Raw genomic sequence first — 26,156 nt, 5'->3', positions numbered from 1 at the left:
TTTTAATTTGGTATTTAAATGTGTTAAGAAATATAGTCATGAAAGTTGCCCTTTTCCGTTAATATTTTATTAACTGTAAGTAGGCATGCAGTTTTTACAAAATATACTTTTAGGACTTGAAGTACACTACAAATGTACATTTAGTACAACAAGTTACAATCTGCTCTTTCACTAAGGATATATGGGTTTGGAGAGCAAATCTGCTACAGCTCACCAGAGGGAGCGATGAATCCTCAACAATAATCATACAGGAAACATGGAGACTTTTATTTTGTAAATAGCATCGTTGCCGTGGCGACACAGGAAATCTCTCCATGTAATGCTTGTATGTGTAGAACAGAAATCTTTGAAACAGCGCTATTATTATTCTGAGACAGAAACTGTGAGCAGACTGAGTGGTCGAGGCGATGTGTTTATTGCTCGGTGCAACTGGAGTTGGAAAAACGCTTTTACTGAAACGACTACAGAATATCCTTTACCAGCTGTTTACATAAGACAGACTGCCTTCCTAAATATATAATTGTTTCTTATTATAATTTCTCACCCACTGTCAACGAATATGACTCCTTTATCTAGACTAACAGTTGTGTCAGATGGACGCGCATGCGGATTTGGGTGAAGCGCCCGTCACTCTTCCCACGGTGAGCTTCTCCTCTTCACACTAATGCTGTTCGCCCAGTAAAATAAAGCTTTCTGTAATGTTTTAAACGCAGTATAAAGCAAACAGTGAGTTTTAGTGTTGAAGTCAATTGAATTATGCGATCTAAAACTAAAGTAGCCCAATACAAATGAAAGGTTTGGAAAACATTGGAAATGAAGATGTCTTAATTTTTTTGTTTAATAGTTTCTTTAAATCACAAAGTATTTTTAATAATGCATTAGAGTAAAATAATATATATATATATATTTACAAAAACAATTCAAAATACTAGCTTTTATTTTAATATATATATATATATATGTGTGTGTGTGTGTGTGTGTGTGTGTGTGTGTGTGTGTGTGTGTGTGTGTGGAAATAAGTTGGGGACTGTTCAAAAAGATGATTAGAAATTAAATAATAATTGTGTGTAGTATCTTTTCTTTATTTTTTTCTAGGTCGGCACCAACCTCACAGACCTCATATGTCGGAGGAAGAAAATAACAGTACGAGAGTTGGGAGGCTGTATGGGGCCCATTTGGCCAAAATACTACTTAGATTGCACATCCGTTATAGTGAGTATCAACAAGTCAAGAAATAAGTGAACGAGAAAGAAATAAGTTTAAATATATAACAGTACAGAAGCCAAAATAGAGGTTTAAGGTTTGATTTGCTTAACATTTTTGGTCACTACTTAATTCCCATATATCCATATGTGTTGTGAGTTATGAATTTACTGTATATAAAAATGTGAAAAACAGACTGTCATATTGAAGAATGAAGTGTGTTCAAACATTTGACTGGTAGTGGATATCTCAGTAACTCAGATGGCTGAAGGTAATGGCTTTGCTCGTCGAATCCCTCGATTATCAACCACTGGACGTGAAGATTATTGGCAGGTTTTCTCTTCATTGTTTTGAGAGTCCTGGAGAGAGACTGTATGTACATTTACAGTATGATCATGTTGTCCATCACGATTGATATGCATTTGTTCTTTATGCCTTGTAGTTTGTGGTGGACTGTGGCAACATTGGCCAGATTTCATCATCCTGCGTCCAGCTGCTGTCTGTTCTCTCTTCGGAGCCGCTTCACGCTGCCGCTGTGCTCATACTCTTCAACAAGAGGTCAGGAGAGGTCACACACCAGCTACGCTTACATCCAAACTTACCACTTTAACTTGATTGGAATGTCGCATAATTCATTTGCGAATAAAGCAGCGTTTCCATCCCATGTGTTCAAGAGAGCAAAATATCTCCAATAAATGGAAGTTGCTGAAATCGGCGAAGCCACTGTGACTCTTTATTCTGAGCGAGACTCTATAAACACGCTCGTGTTATCTTGCGTTCAGATGCCTGATGTTTGGGAACGCAATCGTGTGAGACGCTTCTGGGAGGGAATTAAAGCAAATCATTCATGATCGACTTCGGCTCAGGCATTTCAGAACGATCAAACCAACATTAGAGATGCTGTGATGCGATTGGTCTGCTGGTTAGTCCAGTTATCCAATCACATCCTCTGATGAGGCAAAGTCACATTCATTCAGTAAATGTTTTTCCGTCATAGTTTATGCACATGTCTTCTTATCAAATAAAAACTTCAATTGAGCGCATACGTAATTTTATGCGCATCTTATAGTTTCTATCCAGTGGTGTTTTTTTTATGAGATATCCCAAAATAGGTGGATGGAAACAGCTGCTGTCTCCCTTGTTGATTTAATTCAATAAATCCAGTACTAAGTCATGCTAAGCCTATCGCTCTTACATTTCCGCCTAAATACATTTCTTTCCTCAGGGATCTTCCGTGCTCCATGTCTCTTGTGGAGCTGAAGTCGCTGTTCAGGATTGATGACATCATTAGAACTGCGCCTCAGTCAGTCACAACACTGGAGATCAGTGGGCGCTCGGGACAGGGCCTTCAGGATGTGCTCGCCTGGCTGTTTCCAAACCGCTCTGATACATGAGAGATGTGGATGCAGAGAACTGGGGGCTAATATTATATCACAGGTCACAGTTAACATCTGATAAATGTGACGTGAAGATGTGTTTGTGATTTCCAGTCATCGCAGTGCTGCTGTGTTACAGTAGCTCGACTCAGTCCCGCGCCACATGTCTGTGCAAACATTCATTTGAGGAACAACCGTGGCCAAATGTAGAACTGGTGGTCTTTTGACGACTCTCGTGTGACTTCCTGCGCTCTGTGGAATAGTTAGTTTGAAGAGTCTCTGAGCGGCTCTTTTCCACACAATGAAAGAATATTTTCACCATGATCCAAAGTGGTCAAAACACAACCATTAAACACTTGGATTTTTCCCTCTTGTCTTGAAATGTTGTGAATGCATCCTAGGATCAGTGGTGTAAAGTATTTAAAGTCCCCCTGTAGCCAATCATTTTATCCTTTAAAACTCATCTTTGATCACCAAAATTACATATTTAAAGTTTTTTTCTTGAAAAATCTCTCATGCCTTAAAATAGCTTGAACGAAACTCTACACCCTTGCCTCATTTAGTATACGTGGTTCTATGAATATGCAAATGAGCCCCGCCTCCACTCACTCACACCAGCTCAGAGATCCACTTGTTGACGAAAACACGTTGATCTGATTGGTTACAAGGTAGTTTGTGATGTCAGAAACACCAGCGATTTCAAACCGTGTTTTTGAGACTGTCTTTGATTCGCTGCAGTTTTAAGGAGAAAATACTCAGTAATGGTGTCGACTTTGAATTTGCACATGGTTTGTCTTTAAGCACATTAAAAACACCACATAGACATATAAACGACATTAAAAGCTTGATTTTCACCACAGGGGGACTTTAAGTAAATGTAATTAGTAACTGAACTTAAAGCTGCAGTCAGTAACTTTTGTCGCTCTAGTGGTTAATAACCAGAACTGTATGCGTCTTGTGGAAGAACATTGTAGCCGGAGCGACTTCTCTCTGTTTATGTCTATGACGAGTCACGCAGGTACTGGGATACTCCACAGCGGTACGACCTGATCCAGTCTAAAACAGTCAGAATATAAACACTTATTATAGGGGGACCGTAGTGATTCAGGCTAAGACAAAAACACGGTTTGGAAAATGGATTCATGATGTACTCGCTAATTTTATAATTGTTGTCCCTGAGTTCAATATGTGCAACCCCCTTTTTCCTGAGCATGTTATTGGCCAAGACTTTCCGTCCCTGGAACGAGCTTCTCATCTATTACAATCCTCTATAATAAACAGTAGATGGCATCATAAAGCCTGTTTTTATCTCAGATGATTGCTTCTAAATATATTATTTGGGGTTTAAACCATTTTGCCCAAATAGAAGAAAAAAATATCAGGTACAGGATCTTTAACTATCTTTTTGGCTGCTTTGTGGTTTTCAAAGATATTAGCAACTTTTACTCTATACTTGACTAAATTTTGCACAAGTAAAGTCTTTACTCCAATACATTTGTGATGTAATGCAATTACTTGTTTACATTTTGCATGGGCATCATTCTGCATCAGTTTATTTCTGCTACAGAAGAAGCAGTATCACCATCTGCAGGACACTTAAGGTACTTTATCCTGTGTGTTTTGCTCTTACTCACCCAAACTTGTCAACAAGGCTACTTTATACTTTATTCTTTCACTGTGCATTATCTGGTCATTTCTGAATCTCAGGGGTTTCATGTATGAGATGAGCAGTTGTGACTGAAGCCGAAACCAGAACATCTAGTGCAACTGGGCTTTGACTATTTCATTTTACTCATTACTATTTTATCTAACTGTTATTTTGAAGAAACCTTTTTGAAGGATATTGGTTTACTTGTGTCCTTTTTGAGAACTGAGACTTGAGTGTTTTTAGATGTTTAAGAGGCTGTTTTGTCGACCTTGATTTATTGCGATATTGAGGTGAGTTTTATATTGATTTTAGAAAATAATCATGTGATTGCCCTCCTCACAAATCAACATTATTTTTCACTGGCATGTCTCTTAGGTGTTACAATCAGTGCAAGTAAAATACTTGAGTACTGTTCAAATCAGATACTCTATTGGCCAGTTTCACAGACAAGGCTTAAATCTAGTCCCAGACTAAAATTGCATGTTTGAGCTGTTTTAACTGAAAGCAACTTGTGCTGGAATATCTTAAAATAAGTCAGTGCCATTGTTTTGTCTCAAGATTCACACCAGTAATGTTTTTTTCTAAGGCACGTTTATAAAAGCTACTTAAATGTCCTAATTGACGGCCTAATCCTGGCTTAATCTAAGCTGTGACTTTTCCTCAAGTCTTAATGGACTTGGTGACTTGTAACTTTGTAATGGAGTAATTTTCGCTGTAAGGTCTCTGTACTTTTACTCAAGTATGATTTTCAGGTACACACATCAAGTTAAAGAATATAACATATAAAGAGCCGTTCACACCGAATGTGTTTTGTGAGACATGGGCAGTGGACTGGGTAAAAACTAAAAAGTCTAGAGACACGTCAATTAAAAGTGCACCACATCTTTAGAAAGCCCTGTCTTGTGCGAGACACAGCAAAAGATGTGAGATGTGAGTGCAACGGTCCTTCAAGTGCATGTTTACAGAGAAAACAAAGGAAAAGCAATGCAGTGTAATGCAAAAACGCAAGACGCAGGGAAGTGGAATGGGAGCAGTTGAGTGAAGAGTGTTTACCCAAAAAATTTGAGAAACGTGATCAGTTGAATGTGAGAAAATGCAAGGTGTCAAGACATTTTTAAAAGTAATTTTAACTTAAACGCTGTGTCAAAGATTATTGGTCAAAGATGCCCGTCTACTGCATGTTTACATTGAAAAAAGATGGAAAAGTATTGCAGTGCAATTCAAAAATGCATTCTGTGTGATACAGTAGTCAACATGGGAAGTGGAACAAAAAAGTTAATCAAAGTTGTCCCAAGACAAGAACGGGTATTGTTCAAAATTCATGTATAACTGTGATGAAAGGTTTTGTTCCACTTCAAATGCTGACTACTGTATATTAAAGGCTATATGAGACATTTTGCTCACTAATTGATTTCCATCCTTCAATATGTTATTTTATAGTTTTCTCAAAAGTAAAAAATAGAATAACTTATGAGTAGGTGTGTTCAAACATTTGACTAGCACTGTATACACTTTGTGCAAGCAATGACAAGCCAGAGGTGGAGAGCATGATGTATGAACCATAAACAAACATAAACCACACATGCCATTCAGTTTCATCTCCATCCTTGTATTCGATGAGCAACATGTCATGTGCAAGTCTCACATTCTTACATTCGGTTAGTAAGTGGCATCAATTCATTCTGAACACCACAGAAAGTACATTCTCTTGCTGGAGGTCTATTCATTCAACAGTCAATGCCCAATATTACAAAATCATTATACTGTTACATTTTGCGACTTAAATTATTGGCCCCAAAATCATAGTCCCTTTTTTCGCTTTCTGTCATACTGGTGAGAGTGAGCCATCAGGATGTGTTCAGTTCAGACACCACTAAATTAAAGGACAGCATTGAAAGTCATCAGATACTCCAGACTGATAAGGAGACACTAAAGCAGAGCTAGAAATCAGAATATGATAGATAAAACTGTATAAGAGTCTTTGGACTTGTGCTTAGTTATGTACTGGGTTTTATGGAACGAGTAACAAGTGCATTATCCTTTCCAAATCTATTATAATACTTAAAGTATGAGGTGTTTAAAGGAGATATTGATGCTGCAGGAGTTGGATTAAATATTCTCAACTTTTAAATTGTGTCATTTATTTGTCATTTCCTATAAAGCCAGCATCAATCTGTATTGCCATGTAATGCATAGTTGACATTCATACATATGATTATAAATTAAAGGCGTTCACACATACATGGGTTTAATGACTGGAGGTCGACGAGTGGCTGTATTGCTGGTTGTGATTGATGTTCTTGTTGCTGGATGCCCTAATGTTATTGGTCAAAATCTTTTGAAAATACGATGACAACTGGGATGTAGTGTCTGTAAACCATTTTCTACACAATTTTTCATTTTAACCTTGTAGAAAGGTAAAACTGCTCACAGTAAAGGCCGCGACACACCAAGCCAGCAGTCGGCTAGTCTTTGCAGTGTGTTCTGCACCGTTGAATCAAATTCAACATTGCATTAAATTGAGCTAAAAAACTGTCTTCTGTAAAGCTGCAATTGAACGCGTTTCATAATTGATTCATTTTACATTAACTCTGTTATTTGCCTGTTTATTATAGTGAAGTTGCTTTGAAACAATCTGTAATAAGTGTGACTTGATTTGCTGGCAGAGCAAGTGATTGAGATAGATCTGAACCAGTGCACAAGAAGAAAAACAAAAGTGATGGACTAAAACAAATGGCAAAGTAAAAAGGGCACACATATAAGGCTGCGTTTCAAATGGGTTTAATTTGCGTTCCAAAGGCCTCCGAATGGCACTTTGGAGTGAGAACAATCATGCCTGCCGTATTAGGGGCTTTTGCACTTTTCAAACCTTTTCATAGTTCCAAGAACTAATGGTGGAAGTACCCACTTTTTGGTGTGTTCGCACACAGGAACTGGGAACTATTTTTGGTTCTAGGAATGCCTTTTGTGGGGACTAAATTAGCTCCCACTTCAGAGTACGGTCTAATCCAACTACCAGTGATGTACACCGATTGGCCGAACGCATGCGAAACACCCGCCATTTTAACTAGATGAGTTTATAGCCTGTATACTTACTCCACAAACATGGAAAGCAGCGATAGATGGGCCAGGCACTTCTCAACCTTTACGCTAAGGAACAAATCCAACGCAACTTTAAGGGAACCAAGCGAAACACGATTATATATTTCTGTTCAGCAAGCGACATTGGGTATCAATAACATGGCAAACGCTATAATACTTTTTCTTATACCGTTTACTCTCAATGTGTAACAGTTCTATCTAATATCGTATAAGATGGACTGTTAAACAGATCGTAAACTAATGAAGACGGAGAATGTCAAAATAAAAGTCCCGCAAAACAACCAGAGCGGCAGGATGTTAGTGATGGCTTACGTGACATTCCTACTGGCAATGCGAATGCAACCAGGAAAACGGCCCTAGGGGAACATTCTCGTGGAAACACACTAGTGGCTCGTTCCTTTAACAGAGTTCCCAGAACTACCCGGTGCAAAAGCCCCAAACGAAGGGTCGTTCCAAAACGAAGTGCTCAAAATTTGCCACTTAAAAGGACCCTTTGGAATTAAAGATTTCGAAGGTTACGACTGATAAACACTCCCATGATTATTTGCACAGGTCAGCAACGTACACAATTGTGTGATGATGCCACCTTCTTAATTGGCTCGTGTTAGAAGGAATAGTTTTTTAGTTCCACAACACTCTTCATCCCTTCGAGGCCTCACTCTGGAGGGTAAACCCTTCGAAGGAATTAGGGAATAGGGATGAGGTTTTCAGAATATAAAAAAATATATATTTTTAAACTTCCAGTTTCCCTTTTTGAATTCAAATACAGACTACTGCCACCTGCTGGTGTGGAGAGTTATTTCCTCGCACACAGAAGCAGAATGAATGTGTCAGCTGGCTGTAGCCTTTGCGTTGTGATCAAATGCATCTTTTTGGCCCAGATGTGACGCCACAGTTGGTTTTTGTTGCCACTAGTTCTTTGGTAAGGCCAAGACTCACCAAACCGACATCAATCAATGCCACTTAACTACAGTATCTCGCAGGAGATGGATATATTATCCGCTCTCCGCATTGCATGACGACTCGTGCATAACATTTAACATTTCTCAATTTTGCCGCATTGAATTATCAACGGTTGCTGTTGTTGAACGTGAATGGGTTTTGTCACTGCAAACCACTGTATGTGTGAACGCCTCTTAAGAGTGACTGCATAGAGCAAGACCAGAAAGCCGTGAAAGAAGCAACGACATTACAAAAAGTGTGTTCCAGTTTTAAGTCAAGTCGGTGGTTAAATTGTCATTTCAAAAGCTTGTTTGGATCTGCTCACACAGTCTTTCATAGGAACGGATTCTGATTGTGTTGGTCTGGATCTCCAAGCGTGGATGTGGTTGACAGGGGTAGCAGCGGTTGAGGCAGGTGTCCAGGGATCAGCGGCGGGACCTGCGCAGACTGTGTGAATGTACTGGGAAGGGAGCTGGGCTGGTTGCTGGCACCCATGGGCAGAGAGGCATTAAATGGGAGGGATGTGGGTACAGGGGATGTGGAGCTGGGACGCATCTGATTAAGTGTGAGGCGGGGTTGTGGTTCGTGTTGGAATGGATTAGCCGCCGATGGAGCGCTCAACCCTAAATGAGATAAAGTCCGAAATCAATTCAAATAATATGGATTTGGACACACGTGACAAGTAGTAGTTTGGACTAGTGGTTCATTCTAACCTGATAAAAATGGGTTGAAGTTCTTGGAAGGAGGGTTGGAGGTTATCAGTGAATCCAAGTTGACGAGTGAAGCTCCGGTGGGACCCAGAAACGCCTCTGGAGTACTGCCGGTTTGAGCATGTTTTGGTAGACCTTGGCCAAGGGAAGACATATCGAAAGTCTCAAGACTACCGTGGCCATTTACATTTGCCTGTCCTCCATCCATAGCCTCATCAAAAAGATCGTCATCTATATTAGTATAAATAAAAATAACAAAAATTGAGATTTTTGAAATGTGTGTGTGTGTGTGTGTGTGTGTGTGTGTGTGTGTGTGTGTGTGTGTACACTACCATTCACAAATTTGGGGTTGGTACGATTTCTTTCATGTTTTTGAAAGAAGCTTCTTATGTTCACCAAGGCTGTATTTGTTTGATCAAAAATACAGTAATATTTTGAAAAACAGTTGTGCTGATTTATATTTTTGTGGAAACATTTTCTTTTCAAAATTATTTGATGAATAGAAAGTTCAAAAGAACAACATTTATTGGAATAAAAAATCTTTTGTAGCATTATAAATGGCTTTTCTGTCATTTTTGATCAATTTAATGAATCCTTAAAATGAATTTAAAGAATTAAAGCATTAATTTCTTTCAAAAAGCCCAAAATTTTGAAAGGTAGTGTAAATATGATAAATAATGTAAAATCAAACTATTCACAGACAAATGCATAAATGGAATGAGCAAATGAAATATATTATAATACAAAGTAGTAATTGTTAATATTAATAATATATTAATATGAATATGAACAAAAAAAATAAGAATTCAGTTCAAGAAGAACAGTGATTGCCTGAGGGACTTCCTGCACGAGGCGATGGAGTTTTGAGAGGCCCAATAGATCCTTGTTTGTCAGAAACTGAGGGAGAAAAGGGATCCACTCCAGTTCCTAGAGAATTTAAAGACCCATGAAACACTGACTGGAGTTTTCTGACCTTTAGTTCACGTCGAACTCGAGGTCATCTCTATGCTACAAATAAACATTTAGCAGTTACACACATTTCAAATTCACAGTCTTCCACTTCATGGAAAACGAACCCAGATTATTGTGCACAGTAAGAACAGGAACAATTATTAGAAAAGTAAAAAAAAAAAATTAATGGCATCTTCAATTAGTATATTTAGTATATTTAGCAAGCATGTGTTCCAGCCATAGCTTGTATGTGTTATTTTATTTACTCAATGTATCACCATGTATTATTTGCGTAAGGTATGACGTGGTTAAGCGTGTACCATGTGCAGGCGAGATCCAGGTCTGATTGATGGACACAGGGCTTGAGGAGTTCTGGGGGGCGTCCCATGGGTCAGGATGTGTCTGTGGCCAAGGCTGGGAACGAACACTTAATGCAGACGGTGCCATCCATGAGCTTCCATGGCCACGGGTTACTAGGCCACTGGGCTCTGATCGAACACAATCCAAAAGGTGTGTGGAGTTTACATTATTAAGGCAGTATTGCAGGACATTTACGTTCATTTTGCTTCATTTCAAATGATTTTAAGGTGCACTATGTAATTTTTTGATTTACATTTCATTGGCCGAACCAACAGTGGTCTTGGACAGATATAAGGGGAAATCAGTGGTTCTCAACCAGGGGGCCTCCCTTCCAAAAGGGCCGCATGATGGCTTAAAATGATTTAAAATAAGACAAAACAAGCTTTACGATAAGCTAGAACAGACAAGAATCAGGATGTAAGCTGAAATCATGTTTCGTATTTTAATTTGTTCCTTTAATAACAACTGCTGTTTTTATTTAAGAACAAGGGTTCTCATCATCCTGAACAACTTGGATATACTACATGAGGGAATTTTAAAAGTGTGATAAAATATTATGTTTTTTTATTATTATTATTGAGTAACGCCTATTCTAATTGCTATTCACAGGCGTATTTGTCACCCATGACTCAATTTACATTTTTGTCAAGCTCTAAAATGTTATTGAATAGAAATTGCTATTTGGAAGTAATAAAAAAATAAATAAAAAATAAAAATAAAACTGTACACACAAACTAGTGAAAGTCCTGTAAATTAATTGGTAATGAAAAGTATAAACCATGAAAAATATTCAGGTAATGGAATTATGCGGGTTTTTAATTATTTATAATATTAATGAATTATTTTAATATATTGTCACCAGTTTTATTTTAGTATCATTAAGATACTAGACTAGTTTTTATTAATATGTTGAATTAGTTTTTATTTGAAGATTTTCTTTCATTTTAGTTTTATTTAAAGTTTTAGCAATTTTGTTGCAGAGTTCTTGTTTATTTTTATTTCAGATTAGTTAATTTAGTACTTCAAGTTAAGCAAAGTTAATTCAATAAAAATGAGAAATGTTGCCCTGGCAACTAGTTAAAAAAAAGAAAAAAGAATTTATATATATATATATATATATTATTATTATTATTTTTTTTTTTAAAGCTAATGTTTCTTTTATTTATAACAATGGAAATGTTTTTATAATAACCCTGACTGCCACTTCTAGTTTCTGTACACAGAAAGTCTGAAAATGAGCAGCTTTGTCATTCTAGCATAAGCATAAGTATAAGTATCAGAAATATCTTCAGATATCGTCTTTGACAACCGGAGTCAAAAAGATGCAGCAAACATTTTTGGTTACCATTTTCACGGAGTAACGCCTATTCTAATCGCTATTCACAGGCATATTTGTCAGCCATGACTCATTTATTTCACAACCTGAAAGAGTCCATCTGCACCAAATGCGAGTAAAAACAGGCTATGGTGAGTAAATAAATCCTTACTCCAGTTGGGTGGCAACTAACAGCCATTGGCTCATTAGGCTAAAACATAATTTTGACAATGTGATCTCAACATGGGCACTCACACCTTACATAGAATAAACGCACCTTATTATTTAAACATATCTGTCAAAAAATACTGGGTGTGCCTTTACTGTGTAAGAGTTTAAATAGCTGAGATACAGTTATATTCAATCACAGATCTTACCCAGACTATCCCAGGGGTCGGACCTCAGAGGACCAGCCTGGGCTAAACCGCTATGGCCTCCAGATGAATCCCAAAGTTTGGCAGCAGAGGGCACATCAGGAGCTGGAGCAAAAATATCTGCAAGATCCAACATGGCGGACTGCCAAAGGAAAGGAGAGAAAAGCACTTTCAGCACATTCAGAATGAGTTTTTAGGTCAATACAGTATGTATCTATACACAAGCGTTCACAAAAATCCTGCAATGGGGACATCTAACTGCAGTACAGTACCTCTAGTTTCTAAAAGCCCGAAGAACAATAAGGCCGACCCTAAAATTTACATCTCTCCAGTAAGTGTGCCAAAATTGCTTGACCACTAATACATAATCCTTCCTACAATTACAACAATACCCACACCTGACTGTACCTGTTTGTGTCAATGTATATTTGTAACTTTGACTTCTTGTTTACAGTAGGAATGATTAACTCTAGATTTGAATCTGTTTATCTCTTCCAAATAAATGCATCACAGGAGTCATTTAGAAGAGCTTCTAAACAGACAACAGGTTAAAAGAGTTGTCTCATACTCCTCCAGCTTTGGCCTCCATTTCTCGTTTGCTCTCCTCGAGTGCTTTCTGGAGCAACGACTCGTCTCCCTGGCGACTTCGCTGCTCCTAGCAAACAACAGACACAGAAGACAGCCTTAAGAACACAACTTTAGAGAGAAAGTCTACAAAAGACATGTATGCACAGTCATCCTATCATACTTTTTCCTAGAGATGCATAAATCGTTTTTATGTTTTATTTTGGCCGATCTCTATTCCGGACTTGCGCACAAACTGTATTGCAATTATTTCCCAAAATGTGATTTGTGTTGAAATATAAGCATAGTAAATATGAGCAGCAAGTTAATTGGCTACAGATACAGCAGGAACCAATCAGCTGTGCCCAATAGAAAATCATGTGATTGCAAGCTAATTGAGTTAAAGACCAATCCGCCTGCGCCATTTAGAGTTACATGACAGAACTTTGTATTATTTATGCTTTTTACTGGGATTTAATGATTTTAAAACCTTAGTAAATAGCTAAGCTCAATAAATAATTATTGGTGCTTTTCCAAGATGATGTTAACATACTTAGAATTAGGGGTAGAAGTTTAAAAACATTTTCAATGTCACGTCTACCCCATGTCGGTCTTCCAACGGCTGATATAGTTTTAGATGTGGGAAACTACTTCTTGTAAAGTTTAATATACAATAACTCATGCAACTCGTGCTCCAGATGCCTACCTGCTGATGTTCCTCTTTACTGAGACTCAGAGCCAGCTGAAGTTGAGCCTCTTCATCCATGTCCAAGGCAGCAGCAGCAACAGGAGGAGGAGGAGGAGGAAGAGGAACTGGCTAGAGATTTACAATCAGACAATATACAAGCAGAGTCACTTACAACACACAGTACATGCGCGTCACTGAAACTACAGTGCAACCAATGAATGAAGGGCAGGTGTAGCTGTGACTCCTGGTAATGCTGTACCTTCTGCGTCTCCTTACTGAGACTTATTGCGATCTGAAGCTGTGTCTGTTCATCAATATCCACAACAGGAGCGGGCTGGAGGAGAAGAGGATTGGGGTTAGTGAAGAGCAAATCAGACCGCAATGACTCCTTCAAAATGATCAAGAAGCAGAATTCCAGAGATTTTTTTTTTTTTACATAAAATGCAATAACAATGCAAATGAAAAAAATCTACATACTTATAATATAAAATATAAATATCAAACACTACTAAAGTCAAGTAAACAATATGCCAAATAAGAATAATAGCACAAATAACCACAATAGAACAAACATGCAAATTAAATAAGGTGCTTTTTCAGGTTTTACAAATGCACTTATAACAAATAAAGTACACTTTAATATCTCTAATCAAACACGTAATCAGTCCCAAACAAGCATATACTTAAAAGTGTACTACGTATACTTGAAGTTGTTCCAATTTAGCACTTAATACACTTAAAATTATGTTTTACTACAATTTAATTACAACTAAAATATACTAAGTACAAAATTAGTTGTTCCAAAAATAGCACACTTCAAGTTAACTAATCATTAACACACTTGATGTATACTGATAATTAGTGTGGCTGCAAATATACTTAACATGTTTGTTTTTTTCCCCCAACAGGATTGTGTTATGCGTTTTTTCCCTATAAATTAATAGATTGCAAAGTTTATAGGAGGAATGCACGATGTCCCTTTAGGGTCTCCGTACTTACACACTTATGGATGCTTACAATTTTAAAAACAATTAGTTCATCTTTTAAATTTTATTTGTATATATGTACACTACTGTTCATAAATCAGTCCGCTTTTCTTTTTTTTTTAAATAAATGAATACTTTTATTCAGCAAGGATGAATTAAATAGATCAAAAGTGTCAGTAAAGACATTATAATGTTGCAAAAGATTTATATTTCAAATAAATGCTGTTCTTTTAAACTTTCTATTAACAGAGAATCCTGAAGAAAAACCAGTGTGTCACAGTTTCCACAAAATTATGAAGCAGCACAACTGTTTTCAACATTGATAATAATCAGAAATATTTCTTTAAGGTCAAATCATCATACTGTATTCATCTTTACATCACTGGAATCAACTACATTTTAATATATACTGTATATTACGATAGAAAATTCAGTTCATTCAATTTCATTCAAATTGTAATAATATTTCACAGTATCACTGTTTTTACTGTATTTTTAATCAAATAAATGCAGTTTTGGTGAGCATATGAGACTCTTTCAAAAACATAAAAAAATCTTCTAGACCCCAAACTTCTGAATGGTAGTGTTTTAAAAACACTAGGCTGATGGGTCTTTGACTGAAGTATTGCCTACTTAGCAGCTCCACTCAGCCTGATTTATGAGCATTGGATCAATGCTACAGTCTAGTAACACATTAAGAGTCATAGTAGCTTCACTTAGACCGGCATTATCAGTGAGTGTGGATGCTAATGTGCTCTCCTCACACACTGACAACACTGTCAGATGACGACTGAGCTCTTTCTGGACAATGCTGATGGGAGACTGCAACATGTCGCTCTCACCTTCAGTGCACTCCAGAAACTAACCATTAGCCCACATGCTAACTGGAAATGTGGTGCTGTACTAAAGCCTCCAGGCAAATAATGAGTTGTAACAAACTTCTAATTGAAGACAAATTAACTCCATGAAGGCCATTTTAACACACTAAAACATGTCTCAGATTAGATGATAGTTTCATACAGCCTCTCCCCCATGAAAGTGCTGCACTTCTTTTCAATGATGACATATTTCCTATTGATAGTGTTCAACCTTGTTTGTTGCATAGTCATTAGGCAATTTAAATTAGATTTTCTATTTAGGTCTATGTAGGTGATACAAGAGGAAGAGGACAAAAAAAATGATTTTATACAAACTAACCTTAAAAAATTCAGTTTTTATTAGTAATGAACAAAGATTTGAATATGCCTGTAAGTGCAAGATCAACAATATATTTTGTTCGTTATGGTGTTACGATTTACTTTTCTATTTTTAATTTTCTGGCCCAGGCTGCTCTAATTGGTCAGATGGCCCAGTCTGTTGTGATTGGTCTACTCTGCTCTGATTGGTCAGATGACCCAGTCTGTTGTGATCGGTCTACTCTGCTCTGATTGGTCAGATAACCCGGTCTGTTGTGATTGGTCTACTCTATGATTGGTCAGATGACCCAGCCTGTTGTGATTGGTCTACTCTGCTCTGATTGGTCTGATGACCCAGTCTGTTGAGATTGGTCTACTCTGCTCTGATTGGTCAAATGGTCCAGTCTGTTGTGATTGGTCTACTCTGCTCTGCTTGGTCAGATAACCCGGTCTGTTGTGATTGGTCTACTCTATGATTGGTCAGATGACCCAGCCTGTTGTGATTGGTTTACTCTGCTCTGATTGGTCAGATGACCCAGTCTGTTGAGATTGGTCTACTCTGCTCTGATTGGTCAAATGGTCCAGTCTGTTGTGATCGGTCTACTCTGCTCTGATTGGTCAGATGACCCAGTCTATTGTGATTGGTCTACTCTGCTCTGATTGGTCAGATGAACCAGTCTGTTGAGATTGGTCTACTCTGCTCTGATTGGTCAAATGGTCCAGTCTGTTGTGATCGGTCTACTCTGCTCTAATTGGTCAGATGACCCAGTCTGCTGTGATTGGTCTACTCTGCTCTGATTGGTCAGATGAACCAGTCTGTTGTGATTGGTCTACTCTGCTCTGATTGGTCAGATGAACCAGTCTGTTGTGATTGGTCTACTCTGCTCTGATTGGTCAGATGAACCAGTCTGTTGTGATTGGTCTACTCTGCTCTGATTGGTCAGATGAACCAGTCTGTTGTGATTGGTCTACTCTGCTCTGATTGTTCAAATGGTCCAGTCTGTTGTGATTGGTCTACTCTGCTCTGATTGGTCAGATGAACCAGTCTGTTGTGATTGGTCTACTCTGCTCTGATTGGCCAGATAACCCAGTCTGTTGTGATTGGTCTACTCTGCTCTGATTGGTCAGATAACCCGGTCTGTTGTGATTGGTACTTTATGATTGGTCAGATGACCCAGTGTTTGTGTGTGTGTGTAAACCTCACCTTCTCGCTCTCCTCTCGGCTCATGGCCAAGGCCAGCTGCAGCTGAAGTTCCTCCTCCCCGCTCGTCTGCGGCCGGGCCCGCTCCAGATCTGGGGCCAGATGAGGCGAGGAAGAGGAGGCTGGGAGGAAGAAAAGAGAAAATGCCTCATTCAACCTCTTGGTTTGGAAGAGAAAGGACTGGCACCACCACTGAATGTTAAACAAGCACCCAAATCACTGTTGTTCCATGCCCGGGCTGGAATCGCTTTCCTGTGCCTGTTTAACTCTGCGGTCCAAACAATGGGGTGTCTGTGTGGGGCAGGAGAAGAGGGACGAGGCGATGGGTCTTACATTATAATAACCCCCCATACAGGTTTTATCTGGCGTTTCACCCATCTGTGGCATGTCATTCTAATGCATCACTAATTATTTTATTAGTATTAGTAGTGGTATATGTATAATGATTCATATTATTTCATTGTTGTACATGACAACATATGCTGGTGCTACTTTAATATCTCTACATTAACCCTTACATAATTGTTGTTTTATTTTCTGCACTGTGAATTATTTCCTCATCTGAATTGATTGAAAGAGGCAGTGTGCCCGCAGAGAAAACACCCCAGGACCAGAAGAGGCGAAAGAACCAGAAACTGGCATTGTGGTTTTCCAGTTGCGATCACTTCCACTACAGTGCTTCTGAATGGCGGCGTCTGGCCTGGAATGCACTGGTGAAGAGATACGGATACCTCAACATTACCATGGACACCTCTGTGGGCCAAATCACAACCTTTTACATCATCTACTCAGGATCATGACCATCTTACCCTGTAAACACCAAATAGTGTCCACGGAAACACGGGAAAATTTCTGTACTTTCCCAAAATACCTGGCTTCGTGACAAACATGTTGGTCTATTGTCAGTAAAAGTGAAACCGCATTGAACCTTATGTCATACCCAAAGGCTTGATTACAGTGGATTAAACATTATAAAATAGTTCCTTGTGGAAACTGAATATGTGGTCTATCGTGCCGTATGAGAGAGGGCCTGTAGTCTATAAAAATTTAACTATAAAACTATAATAAATTTAGAATTGTCAGTCAATTACAAATTTTAATCAAATCAACTACATGATAAGCTGATTAACTCATAGAAAGTAATTTTTTAAATAGTTTAAATAGATTTTTCTTCCTAAATTGTCATGCTTATACATCAGTAAAAGAAAGCATTTGACAGTTTCAGCTGATCTAGTAGTGCTGTAGAGACACATTCCCCAGATGCATATTCTGGAGTTACTTCTCCATAAATATGTGAGGAATTCAATGAGTCAGAAAATAAAACAGAATATGTTTCCTGTTTCTCTGTAAACATCCAGGGGAAGGACATCTTTGATCACATTTTTGCAGTTTTGACATGCAACGCAACTCATCAATGTCAGTTTCAAAACAGTGGGCCAAACAAAAGAAGCCAGGTGGCATTTTATGTCCAACAGGTGAAAGATACAGTGTGAAAAGACATAAGGGCGAGTAAAAGACAGGACTGCCATTTTTTGGGGCGAATTATCACTACCATTGCTGTTTACGACAAAAATCAACCTGAAGCCTCCAAAAATCAACATAGGCCTCAAACTAGTGAGTAGGCTAAATGAATGAATATGGGAAGAATGTAGATGAGTATCAGGTCCACAGTTACACATGAATCATGTGATGAAGTCTATATGGAGTCATCCACACTTTCATGAGGCACTTCACTTCACATTAAAACTGTAAAAATCACACACTCACAAAAATGAGGAAGTAGAACTTCCAAAAGAAAGAAGCATGTCTGATTTGGGTTAAAAGCACAAGGCCATGTATGATATACATCTCTATGTAAACAGTGTGTGCACACATTTTTCCCAATATTGACATAGATTAATCATTGGTTAAGTTAACTTCAGCAGCTGATTGATTTTAAAATCCCTAGACAAAGAAGGAACTATTCATTCCAGTGAAATCAATTGGAAAACAAATGTGTCACTAAGACTTCTGTACATTTTCAGAACACAAATGAAGATATTTTTCATGAAACCTGAGAGATTTCTCCCCCTCCATTGAAAGTCCATTACACCAAAACTTTGATGCCTAAAAAGTATTGAGCGTCCAAAAAATACTGGATTACCTTTTGACGTCATCTAACACTCACTTTGATCCTTGAAAACACTAGTAACAGTAGTAATAACACTACTAGTACAAGTAATTACAACGCTGTTAAGATGAATATTCATTGCTAATATAGGGCCCTAAGAAATCTATTTTATTTTTTCCCGAATTCCGTTAAAACTTTTCTGGATTCCATTTGTTTTCCGTTTAAATTTTTTTGGACTTCATTTTAATGGTTAAATTGGTCCCGTTGACAGCAACATTGCCCAGCAACATAATTTAAAAAGTTGTCCCATGTATCATCACCTTTCCAGTCTCGGCCATAACTACAGTGTTTGAGTGTCAAAGTAGACGTTTTTCTTAAGCAGCCAATGAAGACCACAGACTGCCATTATGTAAATGTTTTACAAACCTACGTAGACAGTAAATCACTGACGACTCGTTTCAGGCAACATCAGAATCAGTTCTGTCTTTTGGAAGACAATAACTCAAAGATACTTTGATCTTTGAAAAAATGCAGATCTTCATATTCAGAAACAGCTGTATTACAAACTACATGAAAAGACAAACATAACCTAATATTCAACTGTCTCCAGGACTTTTTAAAAACAAAGTGACGCCCCATGAGTGTGTGACTCTGCATTCATGAACAGTATGAACAGTCATACTCACAGTTGAAGGAGGAAGGTGAGCCTCTCGGCCTGCTATGCTCCTCAACATACACTGCTTCCATGCTGGGTTGACTGGTGGTGCGTCCTGGGTAGGGAGGCGGTAAAGATCCATAACCAATGGCACCGCTGTTTCCCGTCACACGCTCACGGGTCTTGATTGACTGTGATCGCTCCTGCTTTAGCTTCTCCTCGTCCTTGAGCAGAGCCACCAGCTGCTTGGACTTTTCCCGGACGCTCATGCCCTGGTCCTGCCCGTCCCGGTCAATGTACTGGAAATCCCGCAAAGTCTGGATGGCGTAGATGTTCTCCTTGCACTGCTGGGTCACTCGATCTGATCCGGACTTGATCAGATAGTCCAACAGAGTGAGGGCCTTGTACACGTGCCGCCAGTTCTTGCCATGGTCATTAAGTCTCTTCCAGATAATGCCCATGACCTCGGTGAGCGCCACCACGTTGAACGTCAGGTCTGCGATTTCCATCAAGAGCGAGGTTGGAGGACCCCACGGATCATTGGACGTCGCCTCCCTGACCTTAATCTCTGCGTCCGTGTAGTTGTTCACAATGTTCTTCATCTGACGCCGTAAGGAAGAGGTCGTCATGATGACTTTGGGTGTGGGGTGATGACGATGGATGCACTTTTGTTTATAATGAGTATGGTGTTCGCCACAAAGACGAAATGTTCAGCAAACTCCTGCTACAGCTTTGTTATCCTGAAGAAAAGAGAGGTGAAAATAAAATGTTTACATTTCATACAAGAAACATGCCTAATCTCAATGAAACATACTTTAGATGAGAATCCCTGGACTTCTTTGGAAAAATACCAAACTGATATTTCAATGGATTCAGTAGCTTTTTTGGCAATACCTACCCTTGTGTTGTGAAAAAGTAGATTTTAGCAAACTTATTACAAAAAAAAAAAAGAGTACTTATTACAGAAAAGAAAAGAAATACACTTTAAAAAAAGTTCAGGAGGAGCACGTTCTGATAATCTACCCAATCAGCCAGAGGTCTATATACCCCAGTTCCTATCCCAGCCAGGAATTGTAGGGGGTTTTGTACTCTAGGTTCAGGTTGCACGCCAAATAGGCTACACATAGGCCTACTCTTTACTCTATTCGATTACATGTAAGTGTAAACTCGTGGAAGAATGTACTTAAGTGTGAAGTGAACTGAATGCAATGTTTTCAGACATTTAATTGCATGTTATTTACAATTAAATTAAAGTGTATTATAGTTTAAATGTATATTAAATGCAAATCTGAACCTTAGAGTGCTTTTGGACCCACTTCAGTATAGGACTTTATTAGATATCTAGATTTGAAGTGCATTACAAGTCCACATTCAGTACAATTAATCACAAAGGGTACCGTTTGACAGCTGACAAGTTCTTTTGATATGGAATCAAAGAACACACATCATCTGCATCCAACATGTCTTCAAAGAAATGAGCACCAGCTGAAGAAAGCGGACTTGAAAGAAACATCCTGAATAATCTGCTCTTTGGGTCTTTTAGACAAAAATTAGACTATTTGTGCCAATAACCTTGGGTATCAAAGATGTGCCATTCAGTCAAAACGGCTGAAGTGTGTAGTGTCTCTACCACTATCTGTTTATTTCAGTGCTCAGTGGATGCCAGTGTGGGGTGAGTCTTACCAAAGACTACAGAATAACACAAGCCGCATCACTCGTATTGTTTTGAATGAGGAAATGTGCAACGCTTAAAGGGATAGTTCACCCAAAAATGAAAATTAGCCCATGATTTACTCACCCTGAAGCCATCCTAGGTGTATATGACATTCTTCTTTCAGACGAATACAATCAAAGTTATATTACAAAATGTCCTGGCTCTTCCAAGCTTTATAATGGCGGTGAATGGCTGTATGTCTTTGGAAGTACATTAAAGCACATCTATTCATGATTAAAGTGCTCGACACGGATCTGCGGGGGTTAATAAAGGCCTTCTGAAGTGAAGCGATGCATTAGTGTAAGAAAAATATCCATATTTAAAACTTTATCAACTAAGATAACTAGCCTCCGGCAGTCGGACGTATGCATCGATTTACGCCAAGTGTAACCCTTGAACTTGACGCACAACGTAATGACGAACACGGTTGCCCAGTCCTGTTTGCTTGAACCGCGAGAGGCGTCAATTGCAGTTTTGGAGAATTTTATGTTTCCCCATTCAAAGAGATGGGAGCTGAACTGCCCGAGAGGCGTTTCAAAGATGGCCGCCAAATGAAATGACTTGTCTTAAAGGGACTTTGTTCTTACTACCTGTCTGTCTTGAAGAAGACAGAGGAGTCTGTTTGAAAAACTGCTTGATGCCAAAAGGTTTTTCACAGTGACGCCATATAGAAGAACCATTTTGGTTCCCCAAAGAACAGTTTTTCTTAGTGTGAAGAACATTTTAATAATCTAAAGAACCTTTTTCCACTATAAAGAATCTTTTGTTGAATGGAAAGATTCTACGGATGTTAAAGATTCTTCATGGAACCATTGATTCTAATAAAGAACCTTTATATTGAAGAGTGTAAAGCGGCAGGGGGAAAAAATGGCAGCAAAACTTTTGACACCCAACTTCACTGGTAAAACTAGCTTAGAACCAGCACAACTTGAAATTCACATTATACATCAGTGTTAAAGCCACGTGGACTTACATCACAACACATGACCCGAGATAATGTCAGTTATGTCACTTCAAAAGAGAAAGACAAATATGTGAACATGTCTATAACCACGAACAAACTCTAACTAAAATCTAGGTGCTATTTGGAACATCCTCCTGGTCACTGACACATTTAATCAAACACAAACCTAACCCAAAAATGTACAAACAACACATCCCAAGTCAACCAAACGTGCTGCAGGACTTACTACATTTAACACAATTACATGCTTTCATTTGAAAAACAAAGACTTGTAAACCATTCCTATTGTACAAGAATCGATGGGTCTTGTTCATGAAAAAAAATAATTAGAATGTGCGAAATGGTCTTCAAAACATTCTTCTTCTAAGAATGGTTTTAAGACCATTTCACACATTCTAATTATTTTTTTCATGAATATATGAAGGGTTTCGGTCAGACAATGGTTGAACAATTTACACACTAATTCTGCTGGTGTTTCATGAGTGAGGGCCATAAAAAAAAATGTAATGGATTTTTGAACAGATACTGTTGGTGTAATGGCCAGTCTACCATTTCTGTGCTTTCGTTTGTAGTCTTAAGCAATGCAAATAATGGTATTATCTTGAAGATACACAATATCCACAGTGTTGATAAACTATAAGAAAAAACATCATGAGCTTATATAATTTTAAAAGCATACTAAACTCTTAGTGTGTTTCATCTCAATGTGGGAACATGAGAAATTGTATATAAAGTCATTATCCGGCAATAGGAACTCCATTACTCACTGATGGAAAAAACAACACAGCTTCAGTTACACTAATGAAAGTCTGTCGAGACAAACTCAAATGTTGGATTGACAAAGCCTTGCTTGAAAGCTTAAAGGGATAGTTTATCCAACAATTATGATTCTCTCATCATTTGCTCACCCTCATGTCGTTACAAAACAAAAGAAGATATGGTGAAAAAATGTCACTGGGTCTAGTCTTAATTTTGTGATCACAGAAGAAAGAAAGTCATACTTTGGAATGACATGAAGGTGAATAAATGAGTCACAGAACTATTAAGTCAATATAATTACTAATTTTTATTAGACTGGAAATATTACTGCTTGATTACACTTAATTGCAGAAGTCTACACTGTAGTTGGAATGGCAAAACCATAGAGTCACTGTTAGTTTCCTCTGAAAAAATATTAATAACTTTATATAAACAAGTCCACACCCTGAATAAAAAAGACAACGCACACATCAAAGCCATATGCATCATACAGCAATGAGAACCTGATCTCATATATTTAGTGCACAGGCCATGACCTTGACGTGGCGGTGACACATTCAGCTCTCGCTGAACTGGCTTTAGACGACAATCAATAACAGCAGTTTGCTTAACATCACATTTCTGCTGAGAGTCTGTTGGATCACACAGCGCTGCGCTAAGAGGGTGGAATTTCAAAAACAAGCCCTGCTGGCACATGGGCACAATACACAATGAGTTACCACATGAATCTGTCTCTGCAAGCCTTTCTCTTAGAAAAATCAGGTCTGCGTATCCAACCCGTCAGGGGGTTAATGTAGGCTAGTACGAAAAAGGGGCGTCGTACAAAATGCTGTCATTTTCTACCACTTTTACTACGTGATACTATATGGGCATATTTATAAAATGGGCATTATGTAAATATGGGCATATTTATAAAAGAAATATACCTACATTTTCATACATTTCTACACACACACACACACACACACATACAAATATAGGCTTATATGAAGTTATGAATTATGTAACTAACTATAATAAGAACTATATAAATTAGAAAATGTTTGTGGTTTCAGGAATATCCCATTTTTATCACTTGGTATAGGGTGATATGTAGGGTGTTTACCCAGTTACCAAGGTTTTTTTATTGTATATTTGTGGTTGTTGTTGTTTCTGTTGTTGTTGTTTAAGTTTGTAGATATGTCAGCATTGATTTTGATCATAATTTGATCGCATACTAAATTAAAATGTAGACTGAAAGGGCACAAACAATGAAATAGGCTAATGTTTAATATTTGTAAATAATCTTAAAATGAAAAGGATGCTGCCTGTAACCTACAGAATTTCCACATGAAAAGTTGTACTATACTTTTGTCTAGATGTAAAATAGCGTAACGTTAGCGTATATTCACGTTATATTTCAGATAAATCATATGGCAATATAGCTGGCCTTATTAACCAAATGTTTGTTTTCTTAGTAACGTTAGTCCACTTCACAAGAGATCAACTTTCAATCAGTGGGGAGAACCAGCTCTCCCACATTTCATTTCCCTCTCATAGTTTTAATATTGAGAAAGTAAATCAGACCCTTAAACCCTTCAAACGCTTCTCAATGTTGTGGGACAAGAATAAAGAGCCACTTTCGCAGCGTTCGCATCTTCATAATGCGGTATTGCGGCAGGAGAGAGAGAGAGAGAGAGAGAGAGAGAGAGAGAGAGAGAGAGAGAGAGAGAGAGAGAGAGAGAGAGAGAGAGAGAATTGTTGAAAGGCGGCATAATGCATTTGGTTGCGTGACCAGTGTTGCCAACTTAGCGCCTTTGTCGCTATTTTTAGCGACTTTTCAGACCCCGTCAGCGACAATTTTTCAAAAAAGCGACTAGCGACTAATCTAGCTACTTTTTGAACAAACCTCAGTAACCTCCAAATGTTGCCAGCATGAGTCCTGCGAGCGCGAGATTTGCTTTCTCCTTGCCGTCACACACCTCTCTCTGCGTCTTCCCTGTTCTGTGAATGGCTGAGGGCAGCAGCACGGCAGCTAACAGACGTGAATGAGCAGTGTTGTTTCCACGGACGGACTTATCACTTATCTTTTGTTTTATAGTTAAAGAATTTAGTTTGACCATTTTATTTTCCTTTCTTTTCTTGTGCTTATTACTTGTATTACTCACTATCACAGTGCTTTAGTTCACCCAGTTCCCGAACTCTCTCAATTCAGATAATTTTACACATATATAAAAAAAACAGTCATTCAATAGCTACTCGTTCTATTGTCTGACAAAAAAAAAAAAAAAAAAAGTAAATGAGAACAGTTTTATTGGACATTCGGCTATAGCCTATATTATATTATATTATATTATATTATATTATATTAAAATACAGTATGTGAGCATGATTTTAATGAGAAAAAACATTAGGCAGGCAGAACGCAAGTACGCCGCGATGACGTCATAAATATGCTAATTGACGTATTACGTCATTTAGCGACATTTAGCTACTTTTAGGGGAGGCGTTAGCTACTTTCCATTGAAAATAGTTGGCAACACTGTGCGTGACTCAGCTGGAATAATAGAGTAGCCTAAAATTTGGAAATCTTATTTTGACTCGCGAGTGACAAAATCGTAGTCATCTGAACGTCCTTTGTGTCCTTACCTCTCATAGCTTGACATAAAAGTCCCAACCGTGGGATCCTATCGGTAGTTGTCCTCCCCTCGACATCTCCGCATATTTCCAGTGTTGCTAGTTTCTGGAATCTGGTTCAAAAACACCAGACGGTCAACTCAGTCTAGCGCCTCAAAGTTTTGCCTCTGTGTTTGTGTTGTTTCGCTTTGTGGAGGAGGCCTTATCCGGTTAGGAGTTGTTGGTACATATCCCGAAAACGTCCCGGGCGCCAACCTCGCTGGCAACACAGCCCCCCCTTGTTAAAGGCTAGTAAAGTGAACCGAGGGAAGAGGCTGATGGAGGGAGAGAGGGAGGGAGGACTGCACAGTCAGAGTCAGAGTCGGTCTTTAACCCGTTCTGCTCTGAAACGAGACACACACACGAACCTGACCGACCAGATATGCAGCTCTGCCTGGGCTGGGAATGTGCTCTCAAAATAGAAAATGGCACTTTCCACTAATGGACACTTTTCACAGACTGTGATGACGCGATTTAACGGTCATCAGCATCGTAAATGCTGAAAAGGTTATATATATATATATATATATATATATATATATATATATATATATATATATATATATATATATATATATATATATATATAGCCTATATATATATATATATATATATATATATATATATATATATATATATATATATATAGCCTATAAATATATAGCCTATATATAATGTATTCTCTCATTCATCGCTTTAGAAGT

At 38.2% G+C, this 26,156-nt stretch overlaps 2 protein-coding genes across 4 annotated transcripts; one reads left to right on the top strand and one right to left on the bottom strand.

The window, feature by feature from the left end:
• Positions 1-285: 285 nt before the first annotated feature.
• arl16 (ADP-ribosylation factor-like 16) lies at positions 286-3,873 on the top strand. The gene is made up of 4 exons (XM_081372295.1): positions 286-641; positions 1,096-1,212; positions 1,646-1,761; positions 2,429-3,873. Exons 1-4 carry the CDS (start codon positions 594-596, stop codon positions 2,595-2,597), a joined length of 450 nt encoding a protein of 149 aa, XP_081228421.1. The 5' UTR covers positions 286-593; the 3' UTR covers positions 2,598-3,873.
• A 1,944-nt stretch (positions 3,874-5,817) lies between these two features.
• Positions 5,818-25,716, bottom strand: epn3a (epsin 3a). Of its 3 annotated transcripts, XM_081380503.1 has the most exons (11): positions 25,426-25,711; positions 19,392-20,100; positions 16,599-16,717; positions 13,493-13,567; positions 13,252-13,362; positions 12,550-12,636; positions 11,985-12,123; positions 10,253-10,420; positions 9,813-9,908; positions 8,985-9,212; positions 5,818-8,894 (listed from the first exon to the last, which is right to left on the bottom strand). In XM_081380503.1, the coding sequence occupies exons 2-11, from the start codon at positions 19,987-19,989 to the stop codon at positions 8,605-8,607; spliced, it is 1,911 nt and encodes a 636-aa protein (XP_081236629.1). In that variant the 5' UTR covers positions 19,990-20,100; positions 25,426-25,711; the 3' UTR covers positions 5,818-8,604. The 3 variants fall into 3 exon arrangements, with proteins under 3 accessions (XP_081236629.1, XP_081236630.1, XP_081236631.1); XM_081380504.1 differs by lacking the exon at positions 9,813-9,908 and having other exon boundaries at positions 25,426-25,716; XM_081380505.1 differs by lacking the exons at positions 9,813-9,908; positions 10,253-10,420 and having other exon boundaries at positions 25,426-25,609.
• Between the last annotated feature and the right edge of the window lie 440 nt (positions 25,717-26,156).

This window comes from Scardinius erythrophthalmus (genome assembly GCF_964197995.2).
Source record: "Scardinius erythrophthalmus genome assembly, chromosome: 1".
In the NCBI taxonomy this organism is placed as follows: Eukaryota; Metazoa; Chordata; class Actinopteri; order Cypriniformes; family Leuciscidae; genus Scardinius; species Scardinius erythrophthalmus.
Note: the sequence above shows the minus strand (reverse complement) of the source record. Positions and strands in the feature narration are given on the sequence as shown.